This window comes from Cryptotermes secundus, unplaced genomic scaffold (assembly GCF_002891405.2).
Source record: "Cryptotermes secundus unplaced genomic scaffold, Csec_1.0 scaffold2069, whole genome shotgun sequence".
In the NCBI taxonomy this organism is placed as follows: Eukaryota; Metazoa; Arthropoda; class Insecta; order Blattodea; family Kalotermitidae; genus Cryptotermes; species Cryptotermes secundus.
Genome location: NW_019734999.1, coordinates 348,380 through 368,293, shown reverse-complemented (window position 1 = coordinate 368,293; position 19,914 = coordinate 348,380). Strand labels below are relative to the sequence as shown.

The window sequence follows — 19,914 nt, the reverse complement described above, 5'->3', positions numbered from 1 at the left end:
TTTTAACAAGGAATTTTATACAATTTTTTAAAACTTACATTCCCAGGAAACTGCTGTGTTTGTGAAATGTTCTATTCTGTGTACTGTGTGTTGTAACATATAAGTGTACGTACTTTGCGTGTAAACAAATTATGTGATAGTGGTTTCCCATTTGTAGTGATGTTTGCCCTCTGAAGATGGTCCACAGAGACCGAAACATGTAAGGGTGTTAAGTTTTTATGTAGTAAAAAACTTACAGGTCACATTGAACGGAGTGATTTATAATTTGTTCTTATAATCTGTTTAATTTGCGACCTGTGAATTGGAGGTCGCCTAAATGTGTCGGGCGGTACAGAAACAGTTTGCATACAAAGTTACATTTAAGTCTCTTAATATTATCCTTGCCGATTTCCCTAGTGTTCAGCAGAGAAGAATGATATTTAGCCTACTTTCTTTACTTTGAAAAAAAATACAAAAAGCTTATGACATTACCTTACTGTCTGTGTGTTTGTGTATCCAGCCTATAAGCTTTAGAATGCCAGAACCAATCTTTATGAAACTTGCCTAGCGTTACTCAGCAATAATCTGTTTCAGCTTGTTAACCCTGCCACGTGTTTCAACAAGCCGTTGTCTAGCAATGGACGCCTGATTTGACTCAAAATATTCTGGCTTTTAGGCGGCACGCCACAATATCATGGCACTTGAGTCCATCTCAGCGGTGTAATTCATAAATAATCCTATCAGTCTGTGGTATATTCCCGTTATCGTTGTTAGGCAACGGCTCGGCAAACACGTTCCCGCGGCAAACAATATAGGAAACAAAGAAGAATTAAAGGAATCGTCGTCTTCTATGCGGACCATATGGTATCAAAGGAGAGTTTGTGGGTTTTTCTGTGCACCTCCATATTGTTATCACGTAACGGCTTGGTAAACAATTTGCCGAGGCAAAAGAGCGATTGTTGCAGGCGTCGTTTCCAACGCGATACGTGACGTATCAAAGGATTGTAGGCGATTAATTCCTCCCAGAACTTCCTGCTTAAAAAACTGTTGTGGATTTTATTATTAACATTTGGTATAGTCTCTTCAAATTTGATTTTTTTTTAAAAGCCTCCAGTGGGGGGACAGATATTTGCGCCACCTCCTGCATACGGGATCCCACTGGTGCTCTTTCAGTCCAGGGGTTCATAACTTACGGGATATCAGAGCATAAACATAACTTTCATTTCATTGTCTCAAAGACTTGGCAGGAAAGATGTATTGGAAACAAGGTCTTTGTTTCGTTTTAATTTTAATTCTCTCTACAGCTTTTGTTGCATACTTACTCATGGTTTCCTGCATTCCGACACTGAAAACGGAGTCGATATGTTCCCCCGAAATGCCAGTAGACCTTAACTGGACTATATGCCTAGCATTTCAGAAGACAGAAACTTTACATCAAACCATTAACTCCTCTATAAAGGCATTTAGCCGTGGAGCTAGTTGGTTATTCCACAAATTAAACAAGTTTCATGAAAATTCTTTCACTTGTTCCGGAGCTGTAACTTTCGAACAGACTGACCGGTCAGTTTTTTTTTTTTTTTTTAAAATTTCGTTACAAACGCAGGGGAAACTTCACTCAGAAACACTCAAATGGTGGAGATACAGACTACACACACCAATAATCCGATTGCTTGAAATGCTCCAAACTCTGTGCAGTAGAAGAAGGCGTAATGACGAGTCTGCTCGTGCACTGACCTGTCCTTGGTGTTGTATGGCACGTTGCAGTGCTCCAGGAGGAAGGTCACGCACTCGAGATGTCCCTCGGCAGCCGCGAGGTGGAGCGCAGTGCGACCGTCGTAATCACAGAGCGTCATGTCCATGCCCGACAGTTTGTGCCTGCACACACGCACACAGGTTTCGTGACTAGGGCTGCAAACGGAGGTAGCTCCACTTTTGGGAAGCTCTTTCCTGTGCCGTTCCAAACAACGGCACACGCAGAAACATATTTCCGAGTCAAACAGTGTAATAATGTCTTTTAGTATAACGCATGATCATCCCCAGGTCTTTTCTATTAGTCTACCTAGTTCTGAATCGGGGTGTCTGCCTAGTTCTGAATCGTGGTGTCTGCCCAGTTCTCAACTGGAGTGTCTGCCTAGTTCTGAAATGGAGGGTCTGCCTACTTCTGAGCTGGAGTGTCTGCCTAGTTCTGAATCGGGGTGTCTGCCCAGTTCTCAACTGGAGTGTCTGCCCAGTTCTCAACTGGAGTGTCTGCCCAGTTCCGAACTGGAGTGTCTGCCTAGTTCTGAAATGGAGGGTCTGCCTACTTCTGAGCTGGAGTGTCTGCCTAGTTCTGAATCGCGGTGTCTGCCCAGTTCTAAACTGGAGTGTCTGCCCAGTTCTCAAATCGAGGGTCTGCCTACTTCTGAGCTGGAGTGTCTGCCTAGTTCTGAATCGCGGTGTCTGCCCAGTTCTAAACTGGAGTGTCTGCCCAGTTCTGAAATCGAGGGTCTGCCTACTTCTGAGCTGGAGTGTCTGCCTAGTTCTGAATCGCGGTGTCTGCCCAGTTCTAAACTGGAGTGTCTGCCCAGTTCTGAAATCGAGGGTCTGCCTACTTCTGAGCTGGAGTGTCTGCCTAGTTCTGAATCGCGGTGTCTGCCCAGTTCTAAACTGGAGTGTCTGCCCAGTTCTGAAATCGAGGGTCTGCCTACTTCTGAGCTGGAGTGTCTGCCTAGTTCTGAATCGCGGTGTCTGCCCAGTTCTAAACTGGAGTGTCTGCCCAGTTCTGAAATCGAGGGTCTGCCTACTTCTGAGCTGGAGTGTCTGCCTAGTTCTGAATCGCGGTGTCTGCCCAGTTCTAAACTGGAGTGTCTGCCCAGTTCTGAAATCGAGGGTCTGCCTACTTCTGAGCTGGAGTGTCTGCCTAGTTCTGAATCGCGGTGTCTGCCCAGTTCTAAACTGGAGTGTCTGCCCAGTTCTGAAATCGAGGGTCTGCCTACTTCTGAGCTGGAGTGTCTGCCTAGTTCTGAATCGCGGTGTCTGCCCAGTTCTAAACTGGAGTGTCTGCCCAGTTCTGAAATCGAGGGTCTGCCTACTTCTGAGCTGGAGTGTCTGCCTAGTTCTGAATCGGGGTGCCTGTCCAGTTCTGAAACGGGGTGTCTGTCCAGTTCCGAACTGGAGTGTCTGCCTAGTTCTGAAATGGAGGGTCTGCCTACTTCTGAGCTGGAGTGTCTGCCTAGTTCTGAACTGGAGTGTGCCTAGTTCTGGAGTTTATACTTAGATCTGAACTCGAGTGTCTGCCCAGTTCTGAACTCGAGTGTCTGCCCAGTTCTGAACTGGAATGCCTGCCTAGTTCTAAAATGGAGTGTCTGCCCATTTCTGAACTGGAGTGTGCCTAGTTCTGGAGTTTATACTTAGATCTGAACTCAAGTGTCTGCCTAGTTCTGAAATGGAGTGTCTGCCCAATTATGAACGGGTCATCTTCCTAGTTCCGAAGAGCCATTTCCATCCCTACTGGTAAAACTTGTGTTTTCTGGGCCCTGTTTTGGCCCATCTATCTGATGCGTTTAATTTAAAGTTAGGCGGAAGACGTTTCTCTAGTTACACAGTACATACTACATCGTATACAGGGCGGACGATGACGACATCAGTCCGACATAACTTGTTGGTAACATGGAAGGTGTTAAGGAAAAATGGGTATTAATTTTCTTACCTATTCACTAAATGAATTCGCTCATTTACCTCTGATGTTTTAGTTCATAGCTTAAGATAACTGTCCTCTGAGATATGACTGTGTGAAGTATTGTACATAGGTATCAATGTTTCGGAGGAATTTCCTGCTTCCATCTTCAGCTTTTACTGGTATCGTATCGTAAAATCTTGACAATAATGAAAATGTAACAGATGTGCATACGTATTTCTGACGAGCTGAGCGACTATCAGCTAAGCTGAAGCCCTGAGTGTGCTGACCTCCTCATGGCCGTGACGTCACCACTGGCAGCAGAGAAGAGTAGGTTCACGATGCTGAGACCTTTAGTCTCGTACTTTTGGCGCCTTGGGTCCTTCTTGTTCGAAGCGTGCTTCAGGTTATCGTAACGGTGGAAGTTGAACACATTAACCAGTTCCTGCAAGAGCACAGCGCCTCAGCAATGCTTATCTCGTTACTTCTGCTTCACTAATCCAGATTATCGCTTATCCGGTTAAAATCTGCCCCGCCCCTTATTACTTCGGATTAGCGAGTGTTTACGTTACTCTTATTAATGACTAATGAATTGGAGAGGATGGGGAAAGAAGTGGTCGTGGCCAATTTCAGATAACATTCCAGCATTTACCCGCGAAAAATAACAAATATCTCGGTTAAGATAAAAGGTTTCCCGGCCGAGGACTGAACCCGGGCCTGCCGGATATGAAGCAGGAGCGGTACCCACTGGATTATAACGTAAGGTGACTGTTTTTTGTGAGAACCGCACAAACCCTTAAATACATTCCGGAAGGAATGGATGGGTTCAGAGTTTTGGAATGCTAAAGAAAATGGTACGTATAGAATCCAATTAAAATTTAGTTAAAAGGCGGATAAATCAGTTAGTTTTGAATTATAACAGTGAATATTGGTATGATTTGAAATCGTTAGATTCTAGTTCAGGAAAGAACAATAGTTCTTGTCGTACTGAGAATCCGGACATCAGAAAACACGACATATCTGGAGGATCGGAGTCGCTGGAAGACAACATACTGAACACAGGAAGCCTTGACACGTTACGGGGAGAACTGTCTGAACACAGGAGGCCTTGACACGTTACAGAGAGAACTGTCTGAACAAAGGAGGCCTTGACACGTTACGGGGAGAACTGTCTGAACAGAAGAGATTTTTACACGTTATGGGGAGAACTTGCTGAAGAGAGGGCACCCAGAGGACCTGCCGATGCTCCATCATTCCACATTTGTCAGGAACAGGTCCAGGGAATCTGACTAAGCCCTTCACACGTCATTGTCTACGGACAACGTACGGCGCCAAGGCAGCCAAGAGCTCACCTCACAGAACTGGAGGCCTCTGCAGCTGTTGCCCAGTGGATCCAGGGGCGGAGACCACGCGAAGATGCCCATCACGTTGGGGATGACAAGCAGGATCCCCCCACACACTCCGGACTTGGCAGGCAGCCCCACCTGTGGCACGGTGACAACAGAAATGCAGACGTGAGGGGAGAAATCAACGGACATCTTCCCACAGAATGAAATTTATTAACAGAAGTCTAAGGGCTGGAACACACACAGCGACATCGGTCGTACGACGTCCGTACGGTTCATGCAGCATCAAGTAGTAGAATATAAAGTGTAGTCTTAGCTTTCATACGTGACGACATGCGACATCTACCGTACGGCAGTCGGAGAGCAAAGAAATGTATTTGGTCGCTCTAGTGTGAAAAGGAGGTCGTACGGCAAAAAAATCGTACGACATTTTTCCGTACGACCGATGTCGCTGTGTTTGTTCCAGCCCTAAATACCGTTTCACTGTTGCTTTACTGCAGATATGTCTGTTATCTTGCACGCTGACCGCCATGCAGTTACTTTGCTGCCTGCCACGTGGGATAATGGATTAATTAATGTATTTATTTGGCTCCAAACTAAAACAACGATTATTTTGTTTAATTTATTTGTGTAAAAATCGTTGAGAATTCAACAGAAAGTTTAATCATTTATTATATAAGCTTTCATGTTTCTAACTCTCTTCCCTTCCAGGCCTACACGTGATCTACTGACGTTCTACGTTATCTCCCATGAATAACACGAACAAATAATCAGTCGCAAACCATGTCCTTTATATAGTATAAAACACACAATTTATACATATCAAAACAGTATCAGTACTAACAGAATAGACACGATATACTGACGGAAAAGACTGCTCCCTCGTTCGCGACATACAACGTAGTTTATATGCATGCAGCGTGTTGGCGCTTGGCAACTTGTTGCTATGGTAACCTGAAATTGCGTAATGTCAATAATAAATCTACCGCGTACAAAACGACTATATATATGTATATGGGATGATTATTTAACGACGCTGTGTCGTCAAAATTGTCACAGAGACTTTAAGAACGAATGGTATCACCAGATAATTTAGACCAAATCACAGCTGACTGACGTCACAGAGCCGGACTGAGTGACCTACCTTGAAGGCAAACTGGCCCGAGTAATCATACATGCCACAGCTGTGCATCAGGGACAACACGTCTCGGATTGCCTCCGGTTTCAGCACCTTCTCCTCCGTGATGGGGCAGATCCCGCCGTTGGCCAGAGTGGCCGATATCACTGCCATAGTGTCGCAAGTGGCCTCCATACTGCAGCACTGTAGGGTTCATACAAGTGGTCATGTAAACGGCAACATCTGCGTGGTTTGTTTGGCAACGCTGTCCATGTTCAGACTATATAATATTGAATGATTCTCCTCTGCCTTACCGTGAAGAGGAGGTTTTCGCGCCCCAATTACACGCAGATCTATGCTGGCGGGAGTGTAGGCTCCTGGTAGCGCCACCATGGCAGACAGATTGAAGGGTAGGGGTCAGACGAAAGGTAGTCCCTGGTATTCCAGATTTGAATTTGGGCGTGGGGTTAACGACCCAACACCGGAAAAAAATTACGAAACCATGGAGGATGCCAAGATACAGGGTTGTGGCACCAATAAAAAAAGGAATCGTCAAATAATAGAACTGGTGATTGATGAATTAGAAACGATTTGAATGGAAGTAGTCATGACCTGATTGACGTAATACCCCAGAATTTGCATGGAAGGACTGAGGAAAACCATAAAGAACCTCAGAATAGCCAGTGTCGCACCCCCCAAAATTTTCCAAAATTTCAGCCGACGAGTACTGTGTTCTGGGTTGTAACGCCGTGTAGTCCGGAGAGAACCTGACGTTTCGGAGATAATGTTCTTCATCTTCAGGGCTGAAGTGTAAGCCAAGCAAGACACCAGCAAAAGCAGGCGTCAGTTACTGTGAACCGTGCCCTGAAGATGGAGGACAAATGTTCCTACGAAACGTCGGGCTCACTCCGAACTAAATGGCTTTAAAGCCAAGAAATTAGTGCTCTGATCCGACATCAAGTTTCAACCGTTTGTAAGGCTATCTGTACTTGTCGCTTTGGCCAGGGGTTCCCAAAGTTGGCTGTGGGCCTTTCCGAGCGCCTTGTCCGCTTATTGACGACTGAAGTGACTGTAGGCCACTGTAGCCCTTCCTAAAGCCCATCCGTCACATTAAGATTTTTTTTTTCTTGGAGTGGGGTGAGACTGAGTCCACTTGCTACTGCGGCCACTACTGGCCCACTGTAACAGCCCCGGATGTTAGGTGATGTAGAGCAGTCGGTGGAATGAGAATTGGCAGGGGAAACTGAAGTACTTAGAGAAAAATCTGCCCCAGTGACACTTCGTCCACCACAAATCCCACATGACCTGACATCGGCTCGAACCGGGGCCGCCGCGGTGGGAGGTTGGCGACTAACCGCCTGAGCTATGGGGTAGGACTGGGGATGTATTTATGGAACCAAGGGGGAGGTAGCCCGAAAAGTTTGGGAACCACTGGCCTAGTATGGAATGCTAAATTACTTTAAAGAATAATTTTCTTCTTATGTAAATCTTTTTGAAAATTCAATTGGGGTGGGGGAGGAGCAGGTGGCCAGCTGGCTTCCTCACCTGGAAGTAGAAATCCATACATTCCCTCAAGTTGGTCTTCTCAGGGTAGCACTTGTGTTCCCTCATGAAGAAACCCAGAGCGTAGTTTCGGTCTGCTGACTCTCGTTCGGAGAGGAACACGGAGTTGTTGAACCCTAGATGTTCCCCCCCGGCCAGCCTCTGCAACACAACATATGTCCAAAAGACAGACATTTTTTATTTATCTATGCTACAAGTTGGAAGGTCGCGGGTTCGATTCCTGATGAGGTTATTTAATTTTTTAGTTTTCCTAATCCTTCCAGCCGCACTATGTCCCTGGGTTCGATTCAGCCTCTAACAGGAATGAGTACCAGGAATCTTCCTGGGGGTAAAGGCTGACCTCACCGCCATCTGTGAGCAGATTGTCTAGAAAACGCGGGAGCCTCGACGTCTCACAACCCTATGGGCCTCCATGGCCTGTTACAGGGATACCTTCAGTTTTATTGTTAGTACAGCGGCTAAGGTAAAGGCTGGACAATGGAGGAGTCGGGTTTCGATCCTCGGAAAGGGGGAAGCACATTTTTTCTTCTCCACAGCTACCAGACTACCCCTGGTATCCCTCAACCTCCTATGCACTGGGCATTGCGGCTTAAGTCCCCGGGGGTAAAAGACCCGCGGCGTGAAACTGACCACCGCTGTGAAAACCTCGAACGCAGGAGAGTTCTTGGCTGTGCGTATCTTACCAAATTGTGATGAAGGCCCTGCCCAAGTAGGCAGGTGCGAATGTAGATATCAGACTACTGACCTTGAAGTAGTTCATGGTGAAATCGAACTTCTCTGCAAGATTCATTTCAGGGGTGACCAGTGTCTTGAGCAGCGCGCACACCAAGATGGCCCCAGCGTTGATCATTGGATTGTGAGGCTTCTCTGTGGCAGGAAAGAATGGCTGTGGTTTACTCAACACGGCTGTCAGCACCTACACTAGGGCTATATATCGTCGCATGGGAGGATGACTGATGAATTGGAAGGGATTTGAAAGGAAGTGGTCATGGCGTATTCACAATACCTTCAACGATTTTACCTGAAGGGATTGAGGAAAACCAAGAAAACACCCCATTCAGGTTAGCTTGTGTCTCAGCCGAGATTCGATCCAGGCACCGATTAAAAGCGTCAGCGATTCTTCAACGCTAGAAGCTAAAAGTCGTTAGTAAAAATATTCCAGCATTTTATAGAACAGAAATGTTCATTACCTTGTTCGCAAAAGTTACAATTGTTCCCTATCCTGAGTTACACGAATCCAGTTCACCGTCCCGACTTCTTTCTTTGATATTGTAGCATGCAGACCCGTTGCTAAGTAATGACTCTGTAAATAACGGCAATTGCTAGGTAATGGCTCTAAACATCAACAGAGGAATGGTGTTCTCTAAGTGGTCCGATCGATAGCTGCGTGATGTAACAATTTAAGAACTGTTGGCAGAGGCGTTTTCTATGCTGTCCGTGCCGAAGCTCCATAAGGAGTCGATAGTGGTTGTGAGGACTGGGACAGTGACCCTGCGAGTCGAAAAGTTGACGAAAAGGGAAGTCTCAAATCTGAGACAGTAAAATATGGTCGCAAGTCCCAAGGGACTCGGACCAGAGGAAGACTGCGCTGGCAAGGGCCAGCAGCATATACGAAAGACAGACCCGTCCTCTGGTCAGAGAGGGCGCCCCACAGGAACAAGACCTTAACTGTCAAAAGGTAATAATTAATATCTGGTCATGAGCTCCAGATGGGGCTCGACACCAAGACTTACTGACTGACAGTCAGTCGCAATGTGATTTTGACTTTGCTGAGTTCGGCACTTAGAACCCGGTTAGTTCAGCTCGAGGGCTGTAGTGAGTTAGGCGACAGCCGGAGGGACGTGAAGTCATTTACAAGGAATTTGAGGGACCTACGGCGTTGGAAGCCGTTACCAGGCAACGGCTAGTGAAGACACAGCAGACTGAGAAGATTTAGTAGGTGCTGTGGTGAATTGTGGAGTGTATGAATTAGCGATAGCGCTGCAATTACTTGTAGTTAGGATCTGTAAGTGCCCAATAGATCCAATTACCAATCCAAACCTTGTATAGTCACTCATACAGGTAACAATACAGTTTAATATTATCATCCCGTCAACTTATAGTCGTGCCAAGTAGGCTCTTTGCTGCAGGGTTTTATACCTAATCGTTGTGTGCATTTCTCTTCTTTCTCATGTCCGTTATATCCTTGTCTACTCTCACCCTCCACTTTCGTGAAGAGTACACAATTATGCAGCTCCTTTTCTACCATTACAGTCAAGACCAAAGCGTAGAAGGCACATGAGTACTCACTGTTATAGTCCAGAACTAGCTCGTTGAAATTGCGACCGCTGGGTTCCTGCCCCACGTACTGATGCACTACGTCACTGCCCAGATGATCCAACGCGATGCCGTACATCAGAGGCTTGCTGCAACAGACAAACCCAGATTCATCGTTTACAGACCAACTTTGAATCTTATCTTATCATTATCTTTCCTATGCATTTCTCTTTAATTAATTAATTTATTAGCTTCTTGTTTCATTCTTGCTTGATTCATTCCTAACGAAATTTTAAAAAAATCGCCCAACTGTATATCTGAAACACCTCTGAGTGTACGTCACACCTTCATTAGCCAACTTTACGGAAGAAAAATCCCGTATGTTCGACGACTTTCCCTAATGGCGACTTTGGTTGGTATTTTATGTTATAAATACAATTTATTGATGTTCTAGATATTACGTAACGATCCATGCCACTACTTGATGTTGACGTCAGCATTCACGATATCTGTCCTTATGTAACAACTTGGAGAACAGCTGCACGCATTTGCACAAAATTCGATATTGGAAAGTTTCATCAAATTTTGTCTGTATATTGCAAAAAGTATCCCTGCATCAGACCATGAAGGACATAGGATTGTGAGACGTTGAGGCTCCCACATTTTCTAGATAATCGGCTCACAGATGGCGGTAAGGTTGTCAGTCTTACGCGCCGGTCGCCCTTTACCCCCAAGAATATTCCTTGTACTCATTTCTGTCAGAGGCTGAGTCGACCCCAGAGCCGTAATGCGGCTGGAATGATTAGGGCAATTGCAAAAAAAAAAAAATCAACCTCATCGGTTGATGAGGTGCCTCAAGCATCCACGCTGCCGCGTTCCCCGAAATTCTGGCTAAAATCAAACAATGATAACAAGACCTATGAGCGACGTCACAGCAAGTTCCTCTACTTGTGGTTGCTTACCTGAAACTCAGAACATTTCATAATAATTTTTTTTGCAATATTTATAAGCGTAACTATCCAATGGGTACAAGGGATTTTTTCCCCCGGGGGCAAAGCGGGAGGAGAGTGAAGCTGACTGCTCATCTCCAAGAAAACTTGGATCTATACATCCACTTCCCATACCCCTTCATGGTGTAGTGTTTAATTAGTTAAGCACAGGGATAACTTTACATTTTAACCAATGAATGCAAATTAAAACGTGAAAAAGGTATTGTTCTTACAAAAGGTCACAAACACAGCCATCACTCACAATACCTGCTACATGGGGAACTAAAATTCTGTTTTCCTTTTGCAAAAGTAGGGGGAAAGACGGTAGTACGCATGCTCAGTCTTTCCGCCCGCCCTCGTGCGCCATTTTGTAGCGGCGCTCATGCATGTAGTTGCAGTGGCGTGGCGTGGCGTGCTACGGGCTGAACATAGCGATATTCTTGCCTTTACCTTCCTTACCTGCAGGACTGGAGTGTGAAGGGGATGTTGACGTCACCGATTGAGAATCTCTGCCCGTCGATGGTGCAGACGCTGATGCCCCAGTAGTCAGGATTCATGCGGGCGAGTTGGGGGATGTAGGCGGCTACCTGGAACAGCGTCGGAACAGAACAGCTGACAAACTTGTGTCCAGATAACCAGAGCCCTGTCTCTTCTGGGACAGGGGGGATTGGTCGGGAAGATTAACCGCCAGCAGAACCTTAAATGTAGCTATCAGTAGGAGTCGCACGAACATAATATATATGTGAGATCTGAACTCGTGTCCCCAGCGTTCGGCGGACTTCACACGTGCCGCCACTGGATTCAATTAGAAAGTAGTGCGTACACAGAGGCCACAAGATGTTGTCCTATGGCTCGATACCCTCCATATTACCCTCGAGCTGCACGAAGTTCCTCTAAAAAGTTAATACACATCTACCAAACTATACGGCGTCACACATCAGACTACCGTAATCTTGATAGAGTAATGACAGCCGAAATACCTTATAAACGTATTGTATTGTATTGTATTGTATTGTATTGTATTGGAGAGGGTGGGTTTCCCCATGCACTTAGACCAACTGTTGGTCCATTATGCGTCCCCCTAAGATATTCTACCAGTCTCTATTCCCTACCGGTACTGGTGCGTGCCATCAGTCCCGACTCAGCCAGCGAGTTCGGCCTCTACTGGCTCAGCGGTATCTCGATGCTTCCCTCATCTACCAGAGGCGTTAGAGACTACTGTTGGGCGGGAAACGTCCTGAATTTGGCTCAGAGGTCCCCTTGAGACATGAGGTCCTTTTACGTGCCGTAAAGCTACGACACGGGACCCACGGCTTAAAGTCCTCCCGGAGGACTTGTTCCCTGAATTTTTCGCCCTTAAAAATTCCACGACCTCCGCCGGGTTTCAACCCACGAGGTGGGAATATTACCCCTAGACTACGGAGGCCGCTACTTTATAAACTAAGTAAGAATCATCTGTCTTCTCGATAGTTGTATCTCACCCTTACATTTTTAAAAAAGAATTGTATATACACTGTTTCTTGTTTCCCAGTTTGTGTAATAACTCTTCCAGCCCATTCAGGGCCCTGGTCTCTTATTAGTTCCATAATCATTTTCCACAGTAGCTAGGACTCCTTGGAGAGTGATCAGCCTGTCATAATGTCGCTACCTAAACACAGAATAAACGCATACACACACCAAACATACATCCCTTGAATGGGATTCGAACCCACGATCCCAGCGTATGAACAAGCGAAAATAGTTCCTGCTTTAGACCGCGCAGCTACTGTGACCGGCCGTTTCCACCATACCCACAATAATGTCACAAATATCCATCTTTACCGTGTCGGCGAATTTTATGAAGCATTTAGCGTGCTCGACAGTCTCTCACCTTGCCCTCTGTGTTGGATTTGCACTTCCAGTAGAAGTCCTCGATGTGTTTCGTGAAGCCCTGGAAATCCGGGATGATGAACTGGTGCCGAAAAGCTCGCGATATGAGAACCACGTTAGAAGAGACCACACTGAAATCACACATTCATCCACTCGCATCACTCCTCACATGTCTCAGTAAGTGAATGTACTGTACCACTATTTTGTCGTGGCCGCAGAGTTGCGCATAAGGGGAAATAGGATGGATGCTGCGTAAAATCTGTAGCAGTAAATCGTTAAGATCATAGATCACGAGCTAAATTGAATAAAAAGAGTACAATTTCCTGAAAAAGGACATTTCAAAGAGAATAAAAGTGATATTCGCACTGTCAGATATTAATTACACTTATTGCCTGATATAGTACGATTATTTTGTCGTGACTACTGAGTTGCGCATGACAGAAAGAAGTTACGGGATGTGAAGTCCGTTTGAAGAAGTATCCTAACTAAATTATCTTTACTTATAAATAAAGTTTGATAAGTAAATAACCGTCACTTATGGAACATTCTACAAAATGAACCAGTTTTCTTTCTAACCTTCTAAAAGTTTCTCTGTTGAGTTTCTGCGTCTCGGGTGATCCACCTTCATGGCCGCTTTTCTTGTGCACCTCCCGAAGTTTTTCCATCAACTCGGCCAAACGAGGGTCCGTTTTCCTCAGTCCCGTACTACGTAGTGCCTGCATAAAACAACGCATTCTCCTTAATGTTCTCACGAAAAGTGAAACAACTAGAACTGACCACGAAAATGTTCGCTGATATCACAGATGAACTGAGTCGCACCTCGCAGAAATTCTGTGCTTAAACATCTCTGGGATTGCGCCAAAATGAGAAAGCGATGCAGACCAGCACTAAGTTCCATTTCCAACATAAGATGGGCCCCAAAATCACCGCACCAAATGTCTCAATGAATACGAAGGAGTTCTCAAGGTATATCGTACCCTCAAAAATTGTTTCTAACAATGTTTCCCCCTAAAGAAAACTTCGGCGTGTTGAATAGGTTAGATAAACCAAGTCAAAATTTTCGTGCGTATCCTAGCAAAATAAATAACATTTCTCAGTCAGTATAGCGACTGGACTACGGGCTTGACTGCCAGGATTCAATTCCCGACAGGGGCAAACTTTCTTTTCTCTTCTCAACAGCGTCCATACCGGCTCTGGGGCTCACCCAGTCACCTATAAAACGTGTACCGGAATATGCAGATGTTTTCTTTCATATTTTTAGTCCGTAGCTGACGGACCTGTTTCATCCACCTGATGGCTAGCGTTACAAATTCAGCGCTGTCCTAAACATTTCTAATTTTGGAGAGAATTATCTCTTCAACCAGCAAGATTTAAGCAGTAAGCAGAATTCTATTTAATGCTTATTTGGTTTACTTTATACATTGAAAATGGAAGCAATACTTTCCTTCGAAACGTTGGCCAACTTCTACCGGACTACATGACGTCATATCCAAGACTATAGAAAATGGCTGTAACTTCGTTGCTATATATTTTCATGGCAACTCAGTAAATTTACTTTTAAAGTATCAAAAATATTTAGTATGAAATTCCGAAATATACAAGGAAAGGTATTACTTCATTAACTTTTAATAACATACTTTAGGTTAAGTTAATATTCTTCTGAACGTGTTCTGTCGTTTTAAGCGTTTAGAATGTCAATACAACCCAAGATACTCACTGACAGGAACATGCCAATTGGCAGTATGTCTGTTTCCTCATTTCTGAACATGTCGAAGAGGACGTCTTCGGTGCTGGAAGGATTGTGAGCCGTTTCCTGGTCGCGGGCACTGAAAAAGAAACATACCACGCGTTATGGCTCCATTACATCACAGGAAACACTTTCCAAACTACAAATACTTTCGAGGATACAATTTACCAAAAGAATGAAGATGTTTCATATTCTGTCCAGTCTAACATGGCTACGTAGAGGTTACAACAATAATCTTCACTGAGAACTAGGCAACTAATAAGATTCATGCAACTCTGCCATCTGTATTCAGCTTTAATGATAGGATCTGATAGTGTTCGTCGGCTATAAATACGCAATTGTTCTTGCTGAAGAGGCTACTAGAAGTACTTTTATTGGATGTAATTACTCTCAACAGCATTTATTGACATGCCAACATAAGTCTACAATCATATAAATCATTTTTAGGTTAAGTAACATGCTTTGTGTTGACCCTCTTGTAGGAACATAACTGTTACATAAAGTTTGCCTACATATAAAGTGTAAATGGAGTCTATACTAAGGCCACGGAAAGCTGTTCCGAGGATCTACCCCCTCCACATCTCCCTCGAGTTGTCACGCTTCCCCCTCCAACGTAATTCACTCCAGTCGTACAGCCATTCTTTTCATTCCACTGTCCGTAAACTGTGTCTACATCCGTCAGGTTTCGTCATCACCAGGTAGTGACGTAATTTGATACGTCATCGTTACAGATTTATTAGTTTATTTTTATACATATGACGAGAGGAACCTGGATAGCTCAGTCGGTATAACTATGAGCTGCACGGTCGGGATTCGTTTCCCGGAAGGGGCAAGAGATTTTTCTCTACTCCACAGCGTCCAGACCGGCTCTGGGGCTCACCTAGCCTCCTGCACATTAGATACAGGGTGTTCCTTCCCCGGGAGTAAAGCGGACGGGGCGTGAAATTGGTCACTCACCTCAATCTATCGCCAAAGTCAAGAATGATGAAGCTATATCTGCACTTCCACATACATCTACATTGCGTCGTGCTTAACTAATTAAGCACAGAGAAACTGTTTTTTACGGGGAACGGGGTGCATTCAGGCTCGTGAGGATAATTGAGGAGCTATTTCAAGGAAATAGCGGCTCCGGTCTATAAAACCGAAATTAAAGTTGGCCGTGGGGAGTCGTTGCGCTGGCCACACGACACCCTCAATCCGCTAAAGTTGGCACTAAACTTCGCCGACAAGCGGCGGTCGCTCGGTCGGCATACTTCGCTTGCGGACTAAAACCACGGAGTTTGTTATTTTGTTGTGATAGACTTCGCTAGAGACGAGCACTTTGTGCTGGTTTACATAGGCCAGAAGGGCTGGAGAGGAATACAAATAGACAGAAGATGGGAAACTCTCGAACGCCGTGAATTCCACCAGCCAATCCATTGGACTTCTTTTTGTGGCCTTAGTACAGATGTTCTTTCCATTAGATCGCGTCCCCTGATTGAATTGTTGCTCGAGAGCATATTACTTACACGTGGGCGTAACTCGCATCGTGGACGAAAGCAAGTCCCCTTAGCAGCATTGCAGAAGAAAAGGTGATAGATGTTAGTAACATGGCAGCTCTTGGCTAGACCTCTCGCCGTTATCTGTGTGCCCTCAAGTCTTGTGACACGGGACAATGACATAACCCCATCGACATATTTGGACGGGTGAAGAACGTCACCGGACTAAAGTTGAAGTAGTTCATATGTTGGACAACAGAATGCAGTGGCCTTCTATGAACGATTTGTGATAATGCTAAGACATTTTTTTTAATATGAGTATATGGTCGGATTTTATAAAGACATTTTAAGTAAAAATATATTATACATTACGCTAATGCACTCGGTGTCCTGAACACACAACAGATATGGCAAGAAGTCTAAAGAAAGTAAACAGTTATCGAAATAATTCAATCTGTGGGTCGCAACCCCCAGGGGTTCATTAGGTTTTCAAGAATTACTCGAAATATATTTGTATCATGGCACAGTTTCGAAAACTTGGTAAGAGTTATTGTAAATGCTTTCGTAAAATGTAGTTGCGGTCGACGTAACATTTCGTGAACGTTTTCGTAACTGTACAGGAACATTTTATAGCTTACTGTAGGTGCAGAGAGGCTGTAAAGCTATTTAGGTTCCTGCTGTCACCGTACAGCCTGATAGGGACCTGCAACAGTGTCCAGAACTGCACTTTTCGTGACTGTACAGGAACATTTTATAGCTTACTGTAGGTGCAGAGAGGCTGTAAAGCTATTTAGGTTCCTGCTGTCACCGTACAGCCTGATAGGGACCTGCAACAGTGTCCAGAACTGCACTTTTCGTGACTGTACAGGAACATTTTATAGCTTACTGTAGGTGCAGAGAGGCTGTAAAGCTATTTAGGTTCCTGCTGTCACCGTACAGCCTGATAGGGACCTGCAACAGTGTCCAGAACTGCACTTTTCGTGACTGTACAGGAACATTTTATAGCTTACTGTAGGTGCAGAGAGGCTGTAAAGCTATTTAGGTTCCTGCTGTCACCGTACAGCCTGATAGGGACCTGCAACAGTGTCCAGAACTGCACTTTTCGTGACTGTACAGGAACATTTTATAGCTTACTGTAGGTGCAGAGAGGCTGTAAAGCTATTTAGGTTCCTGCTGTCACCGTACAGCCTGATAGGGACCTGCAACAGTGTCCAGAACTGCACTTTTCGTGACTGTACAGGAACATTTTATAGCTTACTGTAGGTGTAGAGAGGCTGTAAAGCTATTTAGGTTTCTCCTGTCACAGTACAGCCTTATGAAGACCCGAAAGTGTCTTCTTACGCGAATACACGTATATATTCTCTGAAGACATCGAGCCAAGTTTTTTTGGCCAGCGCGAAAGATTTTCGGTTCATTTCAAGCCCGAAGACTTCTCGATGTCTCTGAATCACTAACACCAACCTTAGTGCGTTGCAACCCCGGTCTTTTCCAGTGACTTCACATTACACATGCCAGTTGTCGACAACCACATGTATCCGTCGGAGACTTTAACCACAGATTTCTCTGCCGCGGTTCGAGTCTCTGCACAGCCATTTGTCGACTTTCCCACTTACCTCCGACTCTCACGAGTTCCTGCACTGCGTCTCTTCCTGAACTCGTCCTCGGGCGTGAACATCTGTGCAACTGCTGCTTTGTGTGGAACTGATTCCACCTGCAAGACAAAGAACTTGTTTGAAAGCATTGTCAACCCACCCCTACACTTTCGAAATAATAACAATAAAAGACGAAAAGTAAATATATGAAGGAGATTCAGTAAATAGGACACAAATAGAAGTAAAACAGCTGTAATGGGCGTAATATGTTTTCTATGTATATCACTAGGTAGCAGCACAGTCCAGCTTAATCACAGTCTAGGTACCAGGTGCGCATGCGCATATTCAGTGGCTGGTTTCAGCAGTCAAAATGGCGACCGTGCTTCAGGAATGTTCTATAGAAGAGTTACTTTCTGTTATGCGTTTTTCTGTGGTTAAAGAGACTCATCGCAAAGGATGTTAATAAAGAAACATTTTCTGTTTACGGTGGGAAGTGTTTGTCGCGTAAAGCGGTTCAAATCTTGGTCGAAAAATTCCTTCAAGGGCGTTCAAAAGTTGCAGATGATGCCCGATCAGGTGCGGAAGTTGCTGAGACAGCAGTCAGAAGACTTCTGTGCTGTAGGTTTCGACGCGATGGGACAAGAGTATCAATATTGGTGGAGGATATGTCGAGAAATAAATGTTTTCTTCCAGGTTAGAATATCGCATGTTTTACGTTTTATATCAACTTGTTACCTATTTACTGAGTCTCCCTCGTACCTAATATTAACAATTAAAATATGATATTCTGTCTTGAATACTCTGCGTAAGCAAATGTAAAGTTGTCCCGGCTCTTAATTAAGCCTGATGCTATGAAGACGAATGGGGAATTGAGGTATAGATAGACATAGGCATGCTTAACCTCGGCATTAGTGGAGCTCATACTGGCCGTTTTATGCCCCCGGAAATACTCGTAGCTCCCGGAACCCGTTAGTTACGAAGCTTGGTGGATTCTAGACCTGGTCTAGACGCCATAAAGAAGGGAAAAATTTTCTGTCCCTACCGAGAGTCTAACCCAGACCCCTCTGTCTTCCAGCCCGTAATCTATTCACTATATTGACTGAACTATCCCGGTTCCTTAGAGTAGAATGTACACATTATAAAATGTCGAAGAGAGAGGAACGCATTTCAAAACATCTGGATACACGAATAATTTTACAGGTTGTAACGCCGTGCAGATCGGCGTGAGCCCGACGTTTCGGAGGAACACATCGCCTCCATCCTCAGCCTTGCTTTCTTCTTCTACTGATTTCTTTCGTTGTATTTCAACTATGGAGGTGATATGTTCCTCCGAAACGTCGTGGTGTCTCTTAACCACATGGTATCATAACCCAAAGGATCTACCCTTCACAGTCACAGCTGTGAGAGTCTCGAACTCAGCCCGTCAACATGCACCCGCCAATAAGCTTATTATATTTGTTGTGTTGTTGCTCGGGACGACTTGGAGAAGCTATCCGAGATCTTTTAAGATCAATTAGCATTTGTTTGGCAGCTTTCGCGAAGTGAATTTAATTTAATGTCAGAAAGCTACGAGATATGGTACTGAACTTGAAACACCTTCTTACAGTTAGCAACGTATGTCGAGCTCTAGGCTTGCTTACTCTTATGTGAAATAAAGAAATTTACATTTACGTGACTTACACCAGATGACACGATGATTACAATCACCGTATCATCACGTCTCCTTCCCGCAGCTGCTGTATTTATCACAAGTCGGTGAATATAAGGGTTTAAACGAGATGTAGTCAAACTATGGCTGGCGAGACACATGCGGATCGTTCAGCTGCGGCTCTCGTAGAATACGAGAAGATATTGTAATCGTGAAAAATACCAGTCTCGATATTTTAATGGATTTACATTATTTTCTTATAAAAAAAAGGTAAATCTGTCCCTGTAACAGGCCGTGGAGGCTCATAGGGTTGTGAGATGTTGAGGTTCCTATATTTACTAAGACAATTGGTTCATAGATGTAGGTGAGGTTGTCAGCCTCACGTGCCGGCCGCCTTTTACCCCCAGGAAGATTCCTGGTACTCATTTCTGTTAGAGGCTGAGTCGACTCCAGGGCCATAGTGCGGCTGGAAGGATTAGGTAACTGAAATATCGAACGATCTTTTCGGGAATCTAACCTGTGACCTTCCGGCTTGTAGCATAGTGCCTGAACCAACTACGCTACCGCGTGCCCCAACATGGCTTCCATCTACTGCCGAGGTTGAGAATGGGTGCAGCTACACCGTCACTCCCTGATATATTTTCATGGTGTGGCGTGATAACTTTATATTTTACA

At 44.8% G+C, this 19,914-nt stretch overlaps 1 protein-coding gene across 4 annotated transcripts in view; it reads right to left on the bottom strand.

The window, feature by feature from the left end:
- Nucleotides 1-19,914, bottom strand: part of LOC111869206 (glutaminase kidney isoform, mitochondrial) — a 32,832-nt gene that overhangs the window by 6,574 nt on the left and 6,344 nt on the right. The window contains exons 2-14 of one of the 4 annotated variants that reach the window (XM_023860514.2): nucleotides 17,613-17,710; nucleotides 16,030-16,068; nucleotides 14,492-14,600; nucleotides 13,351-13,490; nucleotides 12,776-12,905; nucleotides 11,365-11,492; nucleotides 9,950-10,065; nucleotides 8,406-8,527; nucleotides 7,643-7,801; nucleotides 6,125-6,301; nucleotides 4,987-5,118; nucleotides 3,925-4,079; nucleotides 1,714-1,854 (exon numbers count right to left, since the gene is read on the bottom strand). In XM_023860514.2, the coding sequence (XP_023716282.1) occupies nucleotides 1,714-1,854; nucleotides 3,925-4,079; nucleotides 4,987-5,118; nucleotides 6,125-6,301; nucleotides 7,643-7,801; nucleotides 8,406-8,527; nucleotides 9,950-10,065; nucleotides 11,365-11,492; nucleotides 12,776-12,905; nucleotides 13,351-13,490; nucleotides 14,492-14,600; nucleotides 16,030-16,068; nucleotides 17,613-17,710 (1,646 nt within the window). Of the gene's footprint in view, nucleotides 1-1,713; nucleotides 1,855-3,868; nucleotides 4,080-4,986; nucleotides 5,119-6,124; nucleotides 6,302-7,642; nucleotides 7,802-8,405; nucleotides 8,528-9,949; nucleotides 10,066-11,364; nucleotides 11,493-12,775; nucleotides 12,906-13,350; nucleotides 13,491-14,491; nucleotides 14,601-14,689; nucleotides 14,958-16,029; nucleotides 16,069-17,612; nucleotides 17,711-19,914 lie in introns of those variants that run through there. The other 3 variants (XM_033753333.1, XM_023860515.2, XM_023860516.2) reach the window with 3 other exon arrangements.